We start from the raw sequence: 23,135 nt of genomic DNA, 5'->3' as shown, positions 1-23,135 counted from the left end.
TAAGATTTTTTAAGAGTTAAGTGAATGAATGAAGTACTTAGCAGAGTTCCTAGCACATACTCGATGCGTGTTACAGCGATTCTTGCCTGGACCGTGGGGAGAGTTCCTCATCTTAAGTGCTTCTGTTCACAGAGCCCACGCCTCTTCTCTCGGAGCCCCGAAGGGGAGGGCGCTGATGGAGAGACCCCGGCTCAGTCGATGCTCCCTGTGGGGGAAATGGCAGGAACCTTTCTTGTCCCTGGAAACAGTGATGTCACGCCTGGGATGGGGACGGAGGGGGTTGGAACGTGTTATTTCCCTTCCCTGTTTCATTTTAGCTCAGTTTTTACCAACATCTATTTACAATGCATAAAATAGCTCAGATGTGTGGGCAGCCCGGCGCCCCCAGAAGGATGTTTGGTAAATGACAGGTCTCATGTGTTAGCTCCTCTCCGATGGAGGCAGGGACCAGCTCTCCCTGCGCTCCAGGTCCTTCTCAGCCCCTCCTGAGTTTTCGTTCGGTTTTGTCTGTGGGCTTCTTGTCCCACCTCCCACTAGTTTTGGTCCATAAAAAGTAAGATGCTTTCTGTCAGTTTGTCAGAGCCCTGGCCTCCTTGGCTGGAGAATAAAACTATAGTCTTCGGTTGCCACCCAAAACCCACCTCGGGTCCCCCCAGCCGGACCGGCACAGAGCTCCTCACTCACAGCCCCCCATCCAATCCCCCTTCCTGGGCTCCTTCTCGCCTTCCTCCCCAGCATCACCATCCAGGGTACCGACCCACTCTGTCACCTGACCAAAAGCACATTCTACAAAAATTCTATTGACAATAATCTCCCTGTATCTCATAATTTACATTAGATGGAACTATTTGTCCTTAATTTTTTTGAAGATTTATTTATTTTAGAGAGAGACAGCATGAGAGGGAGGGGCAGAGGGAGGAAGCGAGAATCCCAAGCAGACTCCCCACTGAGCGCGGAGCCTGACACAGCTTGACCTCACGACCCTGAGACTGTGACCTGAGTGGAAATCAAGAGCTGGATGCTTAACCCACTGAGACACCCAGGCGCCCCTACTTGTCCTTATTTTTTAAGTTTTTCGTAAACAAAAGGAGTACAAATTATTTTTTAAAGGAAATAAAATTTACTTTTTACCAATGATAATGTCTTTCTCTGGGCAGGACACAGGACAACCTGATCCCCCAGCTTCCCTTGATGAGTTGCCAACTCCCCCCACACCTTTGGTCCCTGGCCCCTGGCTCTTCTCAGATGACTTTTAACAGGATCATTAGCATCTCCACAAATTCGATGCTTGGTCTCAGCCATTTGTGGACATGATTCTAAATCAATATCTGATGTTTGGAAGATGGAATATTTATCCTTTCAGAGGATTTTAAGCCATGTTTATATGAGATTGGATGACTGTGGAAATAACACAACTGGGTTCCACCAGCAACACAGAAGTGCGTGGTAACCCTGTGGAGGTGGTCTGGAGAGACAGCCCTGCTTGGTGCTTTATAAGAAGCTGACCAGTCTGTTTTCCTGAAAATGCTGGGTACTCTCTCACAGAAAAATTGCAACTGTTGGTGCAAGACGGGTTTTGAAGGAAAAACTCTGAAACAGGGATGATACCACATAACTGGTAAGAGAAATCATTAAAGTGCTTAAAATAATTTAAAAACTCCTTAAGCCTGATGGTTGCCGAGAGAGATCTGAAACCATGTTTTGTGAGACAAATAAAAAACTTCAGAGTTCAGTGTTCTCATGCTTTTCCTACAGGTGACTGAACATTTACCTTAACCTCTTCCCCGCATAGGTGATGGGCCTCACCTCGGCCTGTGAAGTCAGAGATCACACACTCAAAAGAAAACCCAGGAACTACAGCACAAAAGCCCCCATATCCCCACAATTTGACTTTTTTTGACTTACCTGTTGTCATGAGATGGTTTGGAGGGTGTGGTGGTAATTCGGGCGAACGTCATGAGAGCCTGGACTGGCCCAGGATGGAAAGGAGAGGTGGGGTAGGAGAAATCTCCGACAGAGTAGTGATTCCTAAAGCGTGGCCCCATGACCAGCAACGTCAGCCTCACCTGGGAACCGGTTCAAGAGTCGGTGATTGGCTTTCATCGCAGACCCCGGGAATCACAACTCCGGGGGAGGGCCCATCGTGCTGGTTTACCAGGCCCTCCAGGTGATTCCGATGCTTCCTGACGTTGGAGGCCCGCCCTTCGGCTTGATTTACAGGATGTGGACTTGTCTTGATGTTAGGAGAACAGGGGTGTGGGATGCCTCCCAGGTGTGAATGTCTGGTTCTGTTGTTGGCAAATTGGCCCACTGATGGCAGGAGGCCTCCTGGTCATTGGCCTCATATGACTGAGGACCCTAAAGAGGACTGGATTCATTTGCAGATATATACCTCCTACCACTCTTTCTCAAATGCTCCCTGCTTGACCTCTGTCTCCAATATTCCATCGTGGCCTCTAAATGCTGAATGCAACCGTTGTTTCTAAACCCTTATCCTGCTGGTCCCTTCAGCAGCATTTGACACAATTGGCCAGGTGTGCCTTTTCAAATTGCTTATTCATTTTTCCCCAGGTGACACTGGCTCACCCAGATTAGGGTAAGTCAAGGAGGATGTATTTCCAAAGAAAGTAATGACCAAGTTATGAGTAGGGTGTGGGGGAAGGACAGGTGATACCCCAGGAGCTCGGGGCCATCAGGAGGGAAGTGCCACCACCTTTGAGATGTTGAGGGCAGGAGGAAGCTCCTGGAATTCCAGGGGAAACTGAGTCATGTAGCATGGGCCAGCGCTGGAGGAACAGTGACCTTCTGCTGAGGGTCCCAGCGGGCTGAAGCCATCTCACAGGGAGGAAAGCAGGGGACACATACCCTAATCCCGTTGTTCTCAAAGCGTGGTCCCCAGCCCAGCAGCATCAGCATCTCCTGGGAACTTAAAATGCAAAACCTTTTCTCACCCACAGATCAGAGAAGAATCAGACCTTCCGAGGATGGGGTCCAGCACTCTGCTTAATCATCCTTGTAGGTGATTCTGAGGCATTTTTAAAGCAGAGAGCCACTGACGTAATCCTATGTTCTCCTTCCTCATCTCCTGTGAGGGCTCCTTCCCAGGAGCCAAACCCGACCATCCGCTGGAGGACGCGGGGGTCATTCCATTAGGATCAGCCTCCTGGGAATGAGTCCGTCCCGGGGATACGAGGCACAGTGTAGGGAACACAGTCCGTGGTGTTGAGATAGCGCTGTGGGGTGGCTATGCTCGAGGTGAGCACCGCGTACACAGACACTTGTCCGGTCACCATGTTGTACGCATGCACGTGACAACGTTGTGTCGACTCGGCTTCGATCATAAATAAATAAAGGAACCTGCCCCCTCCCCCCGGCGCTTCCGGGGGGAGGATGGAGCCAAGGAACACAATACCTGCCGGTGGGTGCGCTCACTTGTTTTTATGAAGTTTTCTTTCCCTTTCTTTCCTGCGCTGTTCACGCTCATCCACCAGGGTATTTCATATTATCTTTATTTTGAAGGATATTTGTTAGTAAAATAACTGTTTTGAACCTAATTGGAAACAAGTGAAACCATTTACTCCTGTATGCTCCTGCGCAGATAAAAATATTTCAAATGTACAATTAAAAAAAGAATAACAGAGAACAAAACAGATGTGCCTCCAGGGACAGAGATCCAGGTGGAGACCTGGAAGAAAGGAGCTGAAGGTACAGGGGCAAGGTGTTCGGCGCGACCACACACACGTCAGACTGTCGTCTAACTTCCTGGCTGTCCCTGTCCCTTGACCCCTTGACACCTCTCTTCTACTTACTGTCACCTCCCTCGTGGTGTCATCCAGGCTCCTGGCTCTAAACACCAGCCCGGTCTGTGCATCACGATCAGCCCCTGCCCCCGGACTGGCTGTCCCCCTCTGTCCCTGCCCGCGACAGGGGTGCTGACCAGGCGCGTCCCCTGTCAGGCTGCGGACCCCCCTCCCCTCCCCCGCCACAGAGTTCTCCAACTCAGACCCTGCGGCTCTCCCATCCCCACTCCGCCCCAAACCCTGGGGCCATCTTTGACTCCGTCCTTCCTCTACCGCATCCTGTCCACCACCAAGTCCCTGCAGGGCTAGTTCCCCAATGTCCCAGGCTCCGAGCCCGGGTCAGCTTCCCCACGGCCACCACGGGCCTGGGTCCCCATCAGCCGTCACCGTGCTGTGGCGGCGGTAACCACCTCCGAGTCGGTCTCCGAGCCTCGGCCCCCCACCCGCCTCAGCCTGCTCTCAGCAGAGCCGAGGTCTTTACGTAGGAGTCACATCCCGATTCCTCGCCTCGAATCCCGTAGGGACGTCCTGTGCCTGCCGGGCCAGGTGATGCTGTAGAATCGGAAACCGCTTACGGCAGCTTCTATTTCTCGGGAGGTACTGGTCTGAGTCTCAGGGCTCTGCTCCCACAGTCGGGGACACAGAGGCTCTTGTACGCTTCCATCACCCCTGCAGCTGGAAACTGGGGGGTGGGACAGGCAGGATCTTTCCAAGGTTCCACTCCCACCTCCCCTTCGCTGGCCAGACCGGGGCCGAGCTGTCCTGCAGGCCCCAAGGGACGCAGCAAGACGCCTTCGCCTGTCCCGCGTGTGCGGGCAGCTGACGCAGACCAGGCTCGCTGGGGTCGGCGGCGCGTCATCTGGGGGAGCCCTCTCTGACACGTTTCTCATCCTCTCCTAGACTCAGTGGACCAGAGCCGGGCATGTGTTTGGGTTTTGTTTCGTTTTGTTCATGGCGACGGCAGAAGATCAGGAGGGCAAGCCTCGCTTGGCAGGCGCATCTCAAGCCCTTGCTTACAGCTCGTCTCTTACATCCTGTTGTCCGAAGCAAGTCTCGTGGCCAAAACCACAGTCAAGGTGAAGCCAGGACACGTGTGCAGATGCAGAGAAGGAGTGAAGACTGGGGGGGGAACATCCAATCTAGCACCCCCCTAACTTTAAGGGAGCAGGGAAATGTAATGTGCCTGGAAGGACGATTTGAAATGTTTGTTGAATCCCACTAACAATCCTTAGGAATATAAATTAGTGTCCTCATAATGGCCTACAAGATTCAATAAAATCTGGCTCCTATTAGCTTCCTAACTTCATCTCCTACCACTCAACCTAGCTGATGCCATTCCAGCCCCGCACCAAGCAAGCTTCTGCCTCAGGGCCTTTGCACTTACTGTCCATTCTGCAGGGAATACTCTTTTCAGATATTTCCATGGCTTTCTCCCTTATATCCTTTGGGCCTTTACTTTAGATGAATACCTTATCTAAAATAGAATTCCCCTCCACCACTGACCCTCTTTCCCTGATTTTATCTGTAGCCATAACACTTATTTCTGTCTCACACAGTATGTGCATCTTACTTATTTATCTGCCTCCTGTCATTATAAACTCTTCAGGGACAGGGATTTTGGTCTGTTCTGTCCCCTGTCCTCAGTCCCTGTAACTGTGCCTGGCATATATGAGAGCAGGCATTTAATGATTTTTTGTTGCTGTTGAATAAATGAATTAATATCCTGGAAGTTAATAGTTTTGTCATCAGAAACAGTGATTGTCTTTATATTTCAAAAAGCCGATGGAGGGGTTCTGCCACGTTCTCAGCCAGGTCCAGCCCAGGGGTACCGGCCGGCCCCTCCACGTTATCCTCGTCCTCCATCTCATCTCTAAGTAAGAATGTTAGGGAAAGGCAACTTTGCAGAATGAACGGGAGACCCCGGAGAAAGCTAGGATCTCCTGGCTGAGATCATGTTCTCGGGTCAGCGGTGGTCCCACGAGGACGAATGACTTCCCCCGGGGACATCTGGCATTGTCACTAACGGGGTAAGACTGTTCTGGCTTCTCGTGCGTGCAGTCCAGACGGCGCCACACAGCCCGTCATGCAGGGGACAGCCCCCGCAACAAAGGATCGTCCAGCACCACGTGTCGACAGATCCGAGCTTGAGAAATCCTGTTCCAGGGGGAGCGGAGAGGCCCCCGTCACAGTGGTTCTGGAAATTGCTTCAGGTAATCAGTTTTACTACCTATCCGTGTGACCCGGTAAGAACTACAAGGGCAGGAACTGAGATGGTATTACTCATGGTGCATTCCCGGCGCCTCGTACGGTGCCTGATACATAGTAGCTTCTCAAAAATCATTGCTGACTGAGTCACTGAGAAAAGGTATAATATTAAAACACTAGATCTATTCTAGACACATTACATTCTAGACATAAAACACGATTATGATTAAACTCTGGCTCGCCACCTTTCTTTTGAGATCAAATTGAGAACTATTCACAGCTCTGTGTCTCTTAGTCTATTTTAATTTATATGAGAAGAAAAAGGAAAGTCATATTTGCTCCAATCTTGTGCAAAAGTTCATATATTTCTTGAAAATGTTTGCTGAAGGAATACGCCTCCTCCTATGGATAAAACAGTGACTGATTTTAGTTCCTGTGGAGCCTAGGCAGGGTGAGCTGGAGTGGAATTCAGAGAATTATTTCTGGTTTGTTTTTGAATGCATTTTTTGGCAAATAGTGGACCAAAATATTTCCTCATTTTCCTTTTTTTTTCCCAATTAATACACTTGCTATTTGGTCTGGGCTTTTCTCTCCTTCAGGATGAGTGAAAGCTGTCTTTCTCAGCAAAGCTAACGTGTCCATCTGTTCATTGCTTCTTGTCAGAGTTTCTATCATGCCCAAGGGTCACTTCACTTGACACATAGGGACAAGTAATCTGTCTCACGCAAACCTCCACCTTTATGTAATAACCAAGATCGAATTTCGTATTGAGATAAGATTTAACCTGAAAAATATTATTATTTTTTTTAAACAAAATAGGGGTTTAGGTGAATCAGCAAAGTGATTGACTCCTATGTATTGAGAGCATACTTTCCCAGGAGACCCAGAAATCAACTTTTTCTTTTAAAAAAGAAAAAAGAAAAAAGAAAAAAACCTGACTCCAGATTCTAGGATTTAATAAAAAACTGTGCAAGTCTGAAGAAAACTCCCACCCCCAATCCTCCTGTATCAGGACCTTCCCCAGGGAGGTGAAATGTTCTAGCATCCACCTGGGAGTCGGGGCCATGCTCCCTGGAGACATTCTTGACCCTGCTCCCTCCCTCACGCTCTACTTTTAAAGCTTTGCTTTTTAGGTATCAGGAAACTGTCTGCTCTCACCTCCTCCACCGAGCCTCCCTCTCCCTCCTGAGCCTGTGGCCCCCGATGGTCTATCAGCTTCTACTCTGGTTTCCCACAGTCAGCTCTCCACAGAGTGATGGACCTTTTAACCATTTGTCCTAACATTTGCTCCCCTGGTCAAAACTCCTTGAGGACCTCCCAACACATTGAGAACCCAAAGTCCTTGCCATGACCTAAAAGACCCATATGAATTAACCCTGCATCCTTCTTTCACTTCTGTTTTCTTTTGCAATATCCTAGCCCTCTTGCTTCTCCTCACACCATCCCTCACTTGTTTCTGCCTCAGGACCTTTGCACTTGCAAGTGGTTTTCACTCAAAACCTCTATTTCAACACAATTCTTCCATCCACAGCACATTACCCTCGGATTCACACCTCTCCACGAGACATTCCTGGAGAACCCAGGAGTGGCATGTGGCCAGACCTCAAGACCCAGGGACACCAGGGATTCCGCCCCCACTACTTCTCCACACTGGTGTCATTCTTCCCCTTCGTCTTGTCGTGGGACCTTCTCTGGGCTTTCTGGTCCATGTGGAAGCAGTGTGGTGCCAATAGCCATTGATGTTTACGTCTTACCATCCCAGCAGCCCGAGAGACTATCTGAATCTCTGCTCAGTTCCATATATCGTGAGAAAGACTTAGGTCCTAGTTTGGGTCAGGTGCCGCTCCCCTGGATATTCAGCTGAGATGTGTGTGTGTTGTACTGTGAAATGTTACTTTGGCTGCAAGTCTGTGGGTGATGCCTCAAGTCCAGAGCCGCTCTGATGCAGTAGCCACTACTCACATGGGGCTGTTCATACTTAAATGTAAATCAGTTTAAGTTAGTACAACGCAGACGTCTTCAGCCTACCAGCCACATTCTAGGTGCTCAGCAGCCACACAGTTAGTGGCTTCAGGAGCAGGCTGGGCATCACGGCACCAAGTTCTGCACAGGGCCATAGATAAAGCAGCTTTTCCCCGAAAAGGCGTGGGGAGGGGGTCCGGAGGGGTGTTTCTGGGCACGTAAATCAGTCGGCGTCTGCTACATCTTCTCTGCTATACTTGATGAAACAGGCCCAGCCCCTTGGAACAATCTCTTCCCCTGGCACCCAGGCTGTTTTTATACTCTTGCAATTGTCCTGTCATTCTTTTCCCCCTTGGTCTTCCCCTTCCTCCAAGTGACTCAACCATTCCTGTAACTTTTAGTTGCTCTATGATGATAGCTCCCAAGCTTATATCTCACTCCCAGACCCTCTTCTGAGCTCCAGACCCACAGACCTAACTGCCGACCTAGTATCTCCGACTGAGTACGTCAAAGACCGTTTGCCTTTATTGTCTCATATTGAGTTCTTGATCTACCACAAATCTCTTCTTTCTGGGCCCCCATCTCAATAAATGGCATCTCTATGTGCCCAGTTTGTTATGCCAGAAGCCCTAGAAAAATCCTTGGCATCCTCCTCCACCTCCTTCTCAACACCCAATCCAAATCAACTGTGGTCAATTAAAAATTCAAAATACTTCTCTAATCGAGTCACAAGTTTATTTTCATTTCTAATACCACAGTCTCCTTCCACTTTCCTGCTGGCTAACATTTCTTCAAATTTCTGTTCCTGCTCTAATGTCTCCAGGAAATGACCATTTCTTAAGGAATCCCTTCCCTCCCCTGATGGAAGTTCTACCTTTTAATGTCATCTCACCTCATGCTTTTGCTTTTCACAAATACAATGGATTATTTATTTAATATCTACCATCCCTTCTCTAGTTTGATAAGGGCAGAAAACGTGGCTGTTTTATTGTTTTCCAAATCTGTTACGTCTGGCACATGCCAGACACTTAACCAGCCCTCAGTTTTTACCCCATTTTGGAACACTTATTTGTGAGCTTTGCGAATTCCTCTTTTTTCGTCTTCTCTGTAGTTACGGGTGTCCTTCAGGTTCTGTTATTTATCTTCTTTCTCATGGGTTCAGCTTTGCTCTTCTAAGGATGACTCCCAGTCATTGTCACAAGCCCTGGCTCTTGAGACAACTGTGATCTCTTCTCTCAAAATTAGCCTCTTCTTCCTGCCTCCCTAGCATTCTGTGGAGAATACTCTCAAAAGTCCAGCTCACAGGTCTTCTTCCTCTAGGACATGCCCTGAGCCTGCACTGCTCTCCTCTATTGAGTCATTAAGATCTCTGAAACCTCCTGTTAACTTTCCTGGCAGTCCCAGTCCACCTTCTAGAAGTTGCAGTGCAGAGCCCACACAACCACAGGGGGCCTACACTCCTCCTGTCTCTGACGTCTCATCCCAAGAACTCTGAGGGGCTTTATAATTCACATTCCTACCCCCATCCTTCCTGCAGGTTGCCATTTCCAAAATGCAGAAATGTCCTATTGGAAAGGCTCTATCTTACCCTTCTGATTTCGTGAATGAGGAAACAGGTCCAGAAAGTGGTCGGCTGGTCACTGTACCCAAGACCTTTTAATGTTCTCTCTGACGCATTGTGACGCTTGCAGCCCCACTATGCTTAAAAGCCCCCATGGCCTCCTCTCCTCCATGTAGAGGACAGGACTTTGTTAGCAGCTACACAAGACTTCGTGTAACCAGCTGCTTTTCCGCCTTCTCAAACTTACCACCAATTGTGATTCCTTCCGGCCATGTTACTTTTCATTCTTTGAAAGGCCCATGTTTCCCTCATGCATTTTTGCTGGGAGATCTTTGTTCTTCTTGTTTATCCCCCCTAGAATATCTGTCTCTACTTTTATCCTTTGTTGTAGACCTTGTATTTTGACCCCAAAGCAATCCTGATACACAGTGTGTTTTTATACATTTTGTTGTTCAATGAACTAATGAAACATTTAATTTAGTCAGTTTTCCCCATATTGATGGTGACTAGGTATCCTTTGATAGAAGTCAATAAATATCCACCACCACATTCTGAAGTTTGTACCAAAATGGACAATAATGGCAAACATTCATTTGGTGTGCTCAACTCACAAAAACCAGTGATTCCTTAACAGTTGGCACTCTAAGACTATGAAGTGCTCCCTTGGGAAACCATTTGCTCTCCTGGTCTCCTTGAATGGCCCCCACCTCCTGTGCCTTCCCAAAGCAGACACTGATCCTGATTCTCTCCGACCCTAAGATTGGTGGGTAGAGACTGGTGGGAAAAAAGGAATGTGGGGGTCACAGGGAGAAGAGAAAGGCCAGAAGATAACAGAAGAGAATGAACTTGTAATATGACCTCAACCAGAGAGGTGGAGGTTAGAGAACATGACCCAGAATATGTTCTTAAAAGAGAATCTATATTATAGGAATTATGTAAAATATAAATGGAATCCAAGAGTAATCTTAATGTTTGGTTCCTGGCCACTAAACCGGGCAGCCCGTATCCAACAGTTTAAAATAATTAAGAAGTCAAATGGTTTTATTGGAAAATGAAGGTTTCTTGGCCCATAACATGCTACATGAAGTACGGCCCCACTCTCTTCTAATGGGGTCTGCTAAAGAATTTTTACAGTTCTCTATATAAATGAACTTTATTTAAAAAAGATACAAGTTAACTTGCAAATTCCGGACTGTAACCTGAAGGGCAAGCATGAAGTCTTAAATGAGGCGATTAGTGACTCATCCATTCCCCTTGGTGATGTCGCCCCCCCGACACTCAGGAGACACCCCTTCCCACCCCAGGGCGGCAGGTCCTTAACTTGATCTTTAAAAACAACACAATTTAAGCGGATGTCAATAAAAACCAGTGAATTATAAATATTCTCTCTTCCAGCATATTTGATCAGAGCTGTCAATAAACAGAACTGTACTTCCTGGGATTTCAGGCATGAATACCAATCTATGAATTTTAATTTAATATTCTACCAGAGGACCCCGGGAGGATATGAACAATTTGGACATCTGTAAAGTTGTTCTTAGAGTAAAACTGGACACATGTATACTTCAGGAAATAACATAAGATGATTAAGGTATCTGCATTAAGATACTGTGTGTACACACACACACACACACACACACACACAGATATATATATATATTCAGATAACTTGTATATATATATATATTCAGATAACTTGTGTATATATACATTCAGATAACTGTATACATATATATATTCAGATAACTTGTATATATATTCAGATAATTGTATACATATATATATTCAGATAACTTGGATTTTTATATAAAAATCATGAAAACCCAAGTTATCCGAATTAACAACCATGCACAGCATTATTTGATTCCTTCCTTCCTGTCCTTACCCACACTTTGACTCACATGTTAGCTGGTATTTCCGATGGTAAAATTGATTCTTGGCACAGAATACACGTCTCTACTCCCTTTCCCTGAACAACCGGAAACCGCTCACTCCATGAAGTGGCCGAGTTTCAGCCAACACGGATCAGCTTCTGTCCAGCCTCAGGTAGGACAATGATGAAGACCAAGCTGCAAGCAAAAGCTCAAATTCTTGCAGTGAGCAGAGCTCTCTTTACACTCCGTGTCCCCGTGCCCCCGTCCCCTGACCGTACATCAAAGTCCATCGGCTCGCAGCCCCTCTCTGGCCTCCCTGAGCTGGGAGCACTCCCCCTCCGGCTGGGGGCCCATCTAGAAAGACTTCCAGGGCAGACAAAAGGGAAATGAGTCAGGATGGTCCTGATGTCAGGCCCCTAAGGAAGAGACAGCCTGTGAACTCTGTTCAGTGAGGAATGTCGGAGGCGACTGTATTTTATTAAAAGGCCCGCGGGCAAACAGTCAGAGGCACAAACAGCAAGAACACGACCGCGAGACCTCGAGTCCCGCCCGGCCGCCCAGCTCCGGGACAGGGACTGAGCAAAAGCCTGCTGCTAGGGGACAAGGTTCGCGCCGGTCCTACCTCCTCAAACCGAGCCCTCAGCCATCACCCCATCCTGTCATCCCAAAGAGCTGCATGCGCTGGTGAAAGTAAGGTCGTAACGCTGTATACCTTCTAAAACTGCAATTGGGAACCAAATAATGGAGTAGTTTTGTTCAAAAGCAATATATATTTTTCATGAAGATAAGAGCCATATTACATTTGCTATAGAAAAATGCTGCGAGAGGAAAAAGCCGCGTGTTACCGATATGACAAAAAACATAACAAATTCCACTTATGAAAGTGTTCTGCCCTGTAAGAACATATTGAATGAAAGGCATTATTCCAGGTGAGTGAGCCATGCAGAAATGCGGATTGATTAGGGTTTGTTTTGAAATGTAATTTGTACGGCGAGCTTTTTTATTCCTTTGATGGCAATGAAACAGATTTATTGGCTACATGTTGCAAGTGCAATAGATAACAGATAACCAAGGGAGACGTTTTAATAAAACCCTCAGGAAAGAAGAAAGAAAAGTGAGTGAATATGCCTGCTTACATTTCAGCTAATAAATAAAAAGTACAGATAGGGCTTTAGCCGAAAACCATCCCGGTTATTGCAGCCTGGAAGGTTTATTGAAAATTGGGGTAGAACACTCTAATTTTTCATACTTACAGCTACGACATGAGCTGCACAAGCCAGAGAGGTGACACAGATTTTGATTTGGGCACTCACGCCAACGTTTTCACGGTAAACTTGCATGTGCTCGTGAAGGGGACAAGCAGGTCCCTGACGGTGAGGGCCTCTGCTTTGGCTATTTCTGACTGTGCTCTGGGATTCTGGACAACTGAACAAGACAGTAATTTCACCACTCACTCCCTGCGGTCAGAACACTGGGCACTTCTAGGGAAGTTTCCCATCTTCAATAAGCAATGGCCTTTTGTCTCAGAGCTGAGAGGAAAGGAGGATATGATGAAGGATGGTAGAGAACGTGGCCAATGCTTTGAAGTCCAAGCACCTGAGCCCCGGGGCTTACCCAGACCGCATCACACACCCCTCACTCAAACTGGTTCTAGTCACTAGGGACCTAGACTCACGGAAGAAATCGGCTCTCCTTTTTTTGTTTCAAGGCAGCAGGAAAACTGGAACTCTCTCTGAGTAGCCCTGGAGCTATCTGGATTTCAGTGGTGCTCTCTCCCAAGAGCCTTGCTCCGGAGAATGACGAATCACCTCCTACTCCAGGAGTATCTCCTTTCCAATAGACACTGAGGAGCCAGGGAGGGAAAATGACCTTAAATACCAAGAATGACTGCCGATGCGAACTCAAGGTTTCTAGTGGTGGAGAGAGGCCAAATTTGTGTTCCTGTAACTTGCAGGACAGCTTCTTAGAACAAGCTCCACAGATCTGGAGAGAACCACAGACCCCAGATCTGATTTCACTTAGTTCAGAAACAGGAATTCAGAATGGTGAGTGAGGGTACGATTAGGAATGTACATCAATAAAATCGGGTGGTTTTAATACACAAAAGCTTTTAGGCTATAAATAATTCATGATTCTTGCCAAATTTAAATGCCATTGTAAATCCACGTTTGTATATCAAAGAGACAGGAACACATAAGAAAGAGACATAAAATGAACTGGCATAGTTTGGAGAGTTTTGGACCCATTATTAAATATGATCCAATCAAATATTCCATCCGATTTCCAGTTCTGTTAATATTTCTGCGTTCACTGTTCTTACTTTCAACTACCCAAATCTTTCAATGAACACTATTTTGAAAGGCTCATACAGAGTCCCCATGCCATTTTCTAAAAGGAGTTACTTCTGTGGAGGGGTTTTCAGAATGAAACAATTAAAAATTCTGCTACAGTTAATAAATTGTCTCTGGGAGGATTATAATAAAAAACCTTCTGAGAAATTTTTTTGAGACAGGTGTTAAGTGAATTTGCATGCCTCAGCAAGATGCATAAAAAGAAGACTTAATGACTTAATTTCTAAAGCATCTATATTATTATGGCATGCTTCTGGAGATAGGTAATTATCGTCTACAGAGGTAAGCATGTAGTGCGTCCCATGGGAAAAACGGTCTGTGCCTTTTCCCCAGAAACCATAGTTTTCCTTTTTTTTTATAATTAAGATGTTTATATAAGAAAAGCTAATTTATTGGCTTTTAATATACAAGGTGTTTTCTTTAAAAGAGCAAGATCCAAGATTGTTTTGTGATTCGAATTTAAAAATAAACGAAATAATCTTCTGAGTCTTCCAAGGCCATATTTCATGTATTTAATATGTCCCTGAATTAGTCAAAAGATTTTAAGGGTCTAAATAACTCCACCATATGTCAGCTCTGGTGTATCTGGTTGTATACACTGAATAAACCATTTGATGTATTTACACATAGACATGAGAATATATACGTATGTATAGATACATGTACATATTCTCCGACACTATTATTAAATGCAATCCTATATTCTGGGATATAGAAGTTGATGATACACCTTTCTACTTGCCATGGCTAACAAAGCTAGGTTGAAACTCAGCAACCACTTGTATTCATTGCTTTGCAGGCTAGTTGTTAAGTTCGGTTGCTGGTGGGAAAAGGGTCTCTTACCACACCCTCCTTAAACTAAAGATTCATTCATGCTCAGCGTAAGTATGTGCACATTCTATTATCGAGGCGGTCGTGAGCTGCAAATGCAGTCACAGCGTTCATGATGATCCAACTGGATGTCAATGAGAGCCATGTGCTTCGCTCTGCCCCTCCTCTTGAAATGGCCAGGTTCAAACTTTAATACCTAGGACGAGAAGCATATCTCCTGTTAGAAAGCCCTGAGAGTTTAGCACAACTAGATACCCCTTATGCTCTTTATGACAACTGGTTCCCAACCTTTTGAGAAGCCAATGGGAACTCTGGGCTTGCTATTATGATGCACTCATGTAAATGTTTTTACAATCACCAGCTTCCTGACGTGGGTAGAGTGGTCTGCTGACCACAGAGTAACGCGTCCTACATTGCGAGCCTGCAGTACCAAGACGAGCTCGGGGGTCTGGCAGGCGTTTATCGATAGCTTTCAAAGGGCCTGTTTTGTGCTGAGTGTTGCTCCAAATACTGTCATAAACATTCTTCTGAACAGAGCATATGTTATGGATAAATACAATACCGACCATTGATTACTCCTTAGAACAATGAATAAAGTCATGAACATAATACGCTGCTGTGGCTAAATGTTTGGTTAATGTAAAATATTTTTGCCATGATGAAGGTGATTACTGGCCATAATTAGGTGAAAATGTGTTTATGTTCTTATACATTTGTTAATACACAATACCTTTTACAATTCAAAACAGACCAGCTCCAGTAAAATCTTCTACATTGATCTGTGTATCAGTACAGCATTTCTTCATAAAGCATATCCTTAATTTTTTGAATTAATAAGTTGATTATAATGACATGGATGCAGCTAGAGAGTATCATGCTAAGGGAAATAAGTTAGTCAGAGAAAAACATACCATATGATTTCACTCATATGTGGAATTTAAGAAACAAAACAAATGAGCAAAGGAGAAAAAAAGAGAGAAAGAGACAAGTCAAGAAACAGACTCTGAACTACAGAGAACACACTGATGGTGGCCAGAGGGGAGGGGGTGGGGGGACGGGGGAACAGGTGCTGGGGATGAAGGAGCGCACCTGTCGTGATGAGCACCAGGTGATGTATGAAGTGTTGAATCACTACACTGTACACCAGAAACTAATATTACACTGTAGGTTAACACACTGGAATTTAAATAAAAACTTACAAAAAATCTAAGTTGAAACCTAATTTTAGTAAGTTTACACGGAAGCTAACTTCTTCCCTGCTGTGGCCTTCGCTGAAATAAAACATTTCTCATCTCAGACACAGTTACTTGTGAAATCATGTCTGCGCTATCACAGATACTATCTGGTCGGTTTAACTGCTTCTCTTCCATATGTTCTTAGGTTCCTGTTAGCCTTTACTTTTGACTTTTTTCTTTTTTCCTTTCAGACTCTAAACTCCAGCAGGTGCTACCATACAATGATGTTGTATTTTATACTTTTCAAAGGATTTGCACAGACACATTATTTCTTTTGCCCTGCGACAAACCTTGTCACCTAGTAGAGGATGTATCCTTATCCGCATTTTATAGATGGGAGGACTGAGACTCTCAAGGAGGCCGTGTGCCTTGTGCAGGGTCTTCTGGCCACTTCGACTCGCACACAGAGCTCTGTCCGCTAGGGTCCCAGCACGCTGGGACCAACGCCTCTTCGATGTGCCTATGATTTCCTTTTGTGTCTCCAAAGGGCGTCAGGCTCCACATGGGAACTGGAGTGGGGACTGAGATGCTTTGGCTGGCATACTCTGGTCTGTGGCAAAATCTTGCTTTAGAGTCTACAAGACTTTTCCTGGCATTCTTCCGACTCTTGACTATGAATTCTCTTCCCAGCAATTTGCTCCTCCTCACATCATTACCTGCCTTGAGTCACAAACAGACCAAAACCATCGACTAGGAAAAGCAGGTTCAGAGCCCTCAGCACTTTGTACCCCTTTGTGTAGCCAGGCTGGGCTGTGGGGGCCCCAGAGAAGAGGAGAATAAAGCACCTCGTTTGTTCCATGTTCAATCAAGCTACAGGGTCTGGTCTCTGCTAACACGGAGTGGGGCATGGATTCCCACGTGTAGCAGAGCTTCAAAAGAATGTTTATGAGTACACGGTGGGGGCGGAAAGGGGCACCCGGCGAGGGTTCATGCCAGAGGCACAAAGACTCAAAAGTATCTGCTGTCGGTGAGCTAGTCCAAACGGCAGTTCTGAGAGCTAATTCTGTGGTTCTCTTTTTCTCCTCCAACAACATGTGTTGCACAATTCACCCGATTTATTCTGTATTCTCTCTACTCATTGGGTTATAAGCCCTTCGAAGGCAAGGATAGCAGAAACTACTACTATTATTGAGTATTTACGAGAAGCCACACTGTTGAAAGTGACTTTGCAAATACTATTTGGGCTTCCCTGCAACACTATTAGGTACTTTTCTAATTTTCATACGTAAGGAGAGAGATTAAGCTACTTACCCAAAGTTACAGAGTTGGCACCAGAATTTGACCCCATGTGGATAAGCTCACCTATGAAATGGGAACCGATGTTTGTATGGCTCAGTAGCATGTTGCGAACATAGCAGCTGGTGAAGAAGCACCCCCTGGGTGGGTGGTGGCGCCAACGGAGAAGTGAACGCTCCTGTTCTCTCCTTTTCACCTCCTCCCTGCATCTCCTCTCATTACCTCCCTCCCTGCACCTCCAACAAACACAGGGGACAGACACATAAGCCAGGAAGTAAAGCAGAGGCCAAAATAAGTGCCCCACGTGTGGGGCCACTTTTAACGATTTCACAATTTGGGAAGAAGATTTAAAGTACTAAGAGCAGAATTACAATGGCATCTGCCTTCTGTGTGTGGCTCCCGTGGTCTCTCTTGCAGGGAATTATAGGGGAAAAAAGATGTGGCTTCTTCATGAAAAAAATAAGTAAAAAACCAAAAACGAAAACTACTCCCCCCAAAAAAACCACCCAACAATAAGGGTTGAAGAAGTCTGACATTTTGGGGTACTGAATAGCCCCGCCCATGACGGATCAGCAAGTCCAGCTGGGCTATATTTGGTCGGAGTGCCTTGGAAGGTGTTAGAGGTTTGAGTCCTACAGCTTCTCCGAGAATTTCTCCAATATGCATTAGTCACTGTTGTCCAAGATTCTACATAAACCAGATTTGGGGGGGTCTGCAGATGCAGGGGAGGGAAATGACTCCTAAGATGATGAGCATATGATAAGCATAAGGCTGCTATGAAAGCCTAATGAGTGGTGATGACCGGCCCCTGGACACTCAGGGCTCTGGCAATTTGCTTTCTCATTTGATGGCAAACAAAAGAGCGTGAGGTGGGATGAGCACAGAGCCCCAGTAGTTCTTCTAACTGGTCTCCTGATTGTTCAGGGATTTTCCCTGTGTTTTATATTAAGCAACATGAGCACAGTATAGATGTGTTTTGCTGATAAGAAGAGAAAAATGAATTGGCAGACACTTTCCCAGACAAGACCGGAAAGCACTGTTTGAACAAAGTGGAAATTGCGCTGTTTTCCTGGCTGATCACAGCACTGATGTTCAAAGCTTTCAGACCATGTAATAGTCTTAGGTTCAGGTACACAGCATTGAAAGGAGGAAGAAAGCAAAGCTGACTTGAGAGAGCACGGGAAGTTAAAAGAGAAATGAAAAGCCTTTATCTGGGAAGGCAAACTGGCTGGTTATAGGTTATCTGGTCACTTTCAAAGGGAAGGAATTAATTACAGCTGCCGAAGGACACTTACTAATAGGACCATCCCAAAATGCTTTCCTATTTTCCCAGCTAGGGTTCACAGCTGTGAGCACACCCTGAAATAAAATCCACCGACGAGCAGCCAGCCATTTCTTTTTACCTGTGGACAGAGATGGAAATCCTGAACCCTCTCCACCACCTGGAAAACCACACGAAGCCAGGCAAAGTTGACTTTTACTAATTGGACAATGACTAAGCTGGCTGGAGGCTTTCATCAACACTACACAAAGTCAAAGATGCTCAGTCTGCAAATTACCACATCACAGAAAATATTTCACCTTGGTTACTCGCCTCGTTGCCAATAAACCACTGAATGAATCATTGCCATAAAGCTATTACACTAATAAAACAATACTAGGCAGAAAAGCTATCTGTTGAGTTGGGTTCTTCTTTATTGGGAATATAAAGAAAAAGGTTGTTAAGGCCTTGTAATAGTTCTCAGATTAATGGCTGACATAGGAACAAAAACACATATTTCAGGACAAATGCATTGTATAAGCTGGAATCATTAAGAGTTTATTTAAGATTCTCCCCAACTTCTAAAGCAAGTGGTAGTCCGGATGCATAGTTTCTGATCTTAAAAAAAAAAAAAAAATCCTCCTAGTTTTGCCTCCATTTTGAATTTTTCCATGCTTCTAGGCTTTATGAAAAATGTGTGGAGAGTTTAGATTATTAAGGGCTGCTAGTCCATTTCTCTGAAACCTAGGTGATTACAAGCAAAAACATCTTGAGAAGGGATAACACATTATTTTCTGCCTGGGTAATTACTGAACTTGCAGCAGCCCCATTAGACGCGGAGCGTCCTAGCAGAAGGGCTGACTGCATGTCATCAGATAGGGTACTTGGTAAGAAAGACCCCGATGACACAGTTTAGCAATGCTTCCCTGGACAAAGAAGTCTGCGGGGGACCAAAGGCTGGGGTTAGAGTCAGGGTCCGTAAAACGCTCATGAGTACTGAAAATGCAATCTTGCTCTCTGGAGACATTATGTCTTCTGGGAGCACTCTGGGGTTACGGCAGGGTGCACCCAGCGGCAGTCCAACCTTTTCTATGCAGTCCATAATTTCAACAGCACCGTACAGGGCACATGACTACCCACTGCACAAAACGTAATGGAAGGCTAACCGGGCACCAACTTCAGAGCATGGGATTAGCATGGAGGACCATTCATGTCACAGATGGTCTTGTCTACCTGAGAGGGAGCACACCCCAAGGCAGGTTTGCGAAGCGATGGCAGGAAGCTAGGTCTAGAAGGGAAGGAATGCACACATTCAGTTGTACTTAAATGCAGGGTCCATTCACTCGGGGAGTCATCGAGGCTGCAGGGAAGCCAGACCTCTCCGAAAACTCCACCCGCATCTGTTCCGGGCTTTGCAGTCTTTAGCCTTTGTCCAGTATCCCCGTGAGCTAAGCGTCAGTGTTACCACTGCTGCGTGAGTGAACTTTTCCATCAACGTTAACTGTTCCCATCCTATCTTTATTCCTTTACATTGACCTAGCACTTCCATCACCAATTTGCTTACATTCTTCACGTAATGTCAGTAAGGTAGGATCTGGGGGGTAGGATAGTGTAACAGTTGATGGATGCCATGTAACTTCAGGTCTGCCTGGGAACCCGAAATTGTGGGTTATTGTGGGGATGAAGTGAGGAACCCCCAGGGCCCCAGGCTGCCTCCCGTATGGCAAAGCTGGAACCAGAGGCCACGTCTTCCTTCCAGTCAGGCCATGTTTTGCTCTGTTGCCCCGTCTCTCATCAGAAACACAGGAAAAGCCCACGGGAGAGTGGTCTCCCAGTCTCACCCAAAGAGAGAGAAAGAGGAGGAAGCTGGGAGATGCTACACTAGCTCTAGAAATGCTACTTCCAGAAAAAGAGAAGAAATTTTCTTGACTTTTGTTATGGTTGGTTATAATCATAACCCCACATCTCACTGCTTTTGCCACAGAGGAGAAACTCTTTGGAAATAAAATTTTTTTTCTGTCTCCTTGATCTCAATTTCCAATTTTAGCTAAATTTGTTTCTATGGCAGATGCTTAACACATGTAAAAACTAAAAGTACTATTCTTTTATCTCAAGTCTGAAGCTCAACAGTTTAAAACCTCTAATTAATCTTTTTGTTCATATATAAAATCTGCTTACATTTCCTAACTCTTAAGCTGTAATAGGAAGCAAATTTTTAATATAAAATTCTAGAGTGAAATAAAAATAATCCTCTAGAGTCATTATTTTTGTCCAGAGACAGGAATGGTTGTGCCAGAAACAGAGACGGGTCTGGGCTGTGCCCTTCAATATGGCAGCCACCAGCCAAGTGTGGCTATTTACGTTTACATTAGTTAAATCATAGAAAATTCAAAGTCCGGTCTCCCGTTTGCATTCCGTACATGTCAAGTGCCCCCTAGCCACATGCTGCTGGAGATTACTGTACTGGGCGGGGCAGGAAGGGAACATTTCCATCACTGCAGAAAGTTCTACTAGACAGGATAGCTCGTTATAGCAGCATCCGAGAGGAAGGACAGAAAAATTAACTCTGATCTTTCTGTCTCTGCTGCTTCATGAATTTTTGGCTCTTGCCCGAATGTCCATAGACAGGGGACCGGATGATGAAAAGCAGTTAAGTATTAATTTAAAAGGTCACCATGTTTCCAGGGAAGATCCTATTCCTTCATGGCGCATTATCAAGGCAAGATGGGAACTGAAATAACAGCATCCTCTAATTGTCTACACAATATGTTTTCTGGAAGCTTCCTTTTGAAAAATCCCTACCCCAAAGTACCTTTTGTATCCTATACATTCCAGGAGGCATCAAAAAACTATTATGAGCAAATAGGAAAAATACCTTAACAGGGTACCCACAAACTTTTGGAAAACAGAAAATCATAAAGGAAGTAACACTGTATCGCGCAGTGAAAAAACGCTCAACCCCCTACTGGAGAAACAGCACGACCCGTGGAAAGAACAATTATCTAAGCTTCATTAGGAGCTTTATAATTTTTCAGATTTTATGCCTTAAACACTGAGTGCTGAAATATTTGCACAGAGTGACACAGGTCTGCTTATGTGACAAGTTCCAGTTACCCCCTTAAGGGTGCTCATAGCCTATGGAGACTCATTTCACATCTCATCAGTTATAACCAGAAGCTGAGGAAACTGGTTTCTCGTGTCTCTGGGGTAAGAACACAGACACAGAATACAACAAAGAACGAGGATTTTTCCCTAATGAGCCTGGCTCAAGCAACCCCCATTGCTGGAAACGGAACAAGCAACCCCCATTGCTGGAAATGGAACAAGCCTTCTACTCTTTTCCACCGGGCACTCAACAGAGTGATCTCTGGGACATGTTGCAAGGTATTTTAGGAGTCGCGGGGCAATGTGCCAGGCATGTTTGTTCCAGCTAGGCAGCGGCTGAGAGAGTGATTGATGCTGTTCTGTCCCTTTGTCCAGCGCTTGGCAGAGTGATTTTGTGTAGAGCTCTGCAGACCCCAGAAGTAAAAATACTGTGATACAATGTTTCAAAGAGCTGCTTCTTCAGAGAGCAGCTTCAAAAAGATGCTGACATCTCAGACCTGCTCATGTGATGAGCAGAGATCAAGGACTTCCCTTTCTAGATATTAATTGTGAACAGAAATTTACAGGTAACAGCTCTGGTGTGCAGAGACAAGAAAAGACGCGAGAGAAGGACCCTTCAGAGTCCTTTAGCGTTAACTGTCTGGGAGGCGAGGGTTTTTTTTTTTTTAAGGGGTGGTGTGTATGTTTAACTCTGCCATTTCCGCAATAAACAATTTAAAAAATGAAGCTGTAACTTTTATCTGAGCAGAGTCCAGAGGAAAATAAAGCACTCTACAGATAGATCAAAGGCCCGCACTTGAATGTTTTTTCCTCAGTGTTCTGCCTAGGTAGAGATCTTGTCACTGGCTAGATTATTTTAACTCTAGCTTGATGACTGCATTCTGCACTGATCCTCAGGGTATGACTAAACATTACAAAATGCAGCTTCTTGGATGCAAAGGATAACATCCAATCTAGAGTTCATCAGGTCATGCAAAAATAAAACACAATGAACATAGACTATAGCATTCTCTGGATATGAGAACATTTTTTTCCCCTGGAAAATTGCAGGGTGGAGTAAGGAATTCTTATGACTAAGAAAATAAGCTTTATGTAGGTCTAAAATAATGTGTTTCCCCCATGTAAGGTAAGCACGGTCACTGTGGCATTTGACTTCTTACACTTCCCAAGTTGAAAATACCAGTTATGACCTATCCATTCTCTTTTAACTCCAAAGTCACCTCCTTAAACTTGTTCATATTGTTTTATTGTTTTTTAGGATTAAAAAAAAACAAACAAACCCACCACCCAGTTTTACAAAGCTGAAGGCTTTATTTAGGGAGCACTCTCTATTCTTTGTTTTGGGTACAGAGGAAAAGCAACTCAAACAATCATTTCTAACGATAATGTCTGCTTCATTGTTTAGATTATATTCTTAAACACATTTCTGTATGATGTTTCACATCTTAGAAAATGCATTCCATATGCACTATTTTATTTAATCCCCAGAACCACTTTATAAGTGATTATCTGATATAATTTCTTAGTCCCATTTCACATATGTGAAAACTGAGTCTCTAAATTTTGTGACTTGCAAATGCACCCACGATTGGCAAGTAACAGCTGCTGCTGAGGTCAGGAGCAGCCCTGACTCCCCTTAAATCTACTCTTTCTTTAATGCTCAATAAAGTGCTATGTGTTTACAAAGGAAAAAGCACAGTGTTACTAGTGATCA

The 23,135-nt window shown here is 45.1% G+C and overlaps 1 protein-coding gene across 2 annotated transcripts in view; it reads right to left on the bottom strand.

The window, feature by feature from the left end:
- Positions 1-12,152: 12,152 nt before the first annotated feature.
- The window catches only part of PDGFD (platelet derived growth factor D), a 230,408-nt gene continuing 219,425 nt past the window's right edge, over positions 12,153-23,135 (bottom strand). For both annotated transcript variants that reach the window (XM_078059070.1, XM_078059071.1), the window contains exon 7: positions 12,153-14,780. In XM_078059070.1, coding sequence (XP_077915196.1) covers positions 14,655-14,780 — 126 coding nt within the window. In that variant the 3' untranslated portion in view covers positions 12,153-14,654. The remainder of the gene's footprint in view (positions 14,781-23,135) is intronic.

The sequence above is a fragment of the Halichoerus grypus genome, chromosome 11, assembly GCF_964656455.1.
Source record: "Halichoerus grypus chromosome 11, mHalGry1.hap1.1, whole genome shotgun sequence".
In the NCBI taxonomy this organism is placed as follows: domain Eukaryota; kingdom Metazoa; phylum Chordata; class Mammalia; order Carnivora; family Phocidae; genus Halichoerus; species Halichoerus grypus.
Note: the sequence above shows the minus strand (reverse complement) of the source record. Positions and strands in the feature narration are given on the sequence as shown.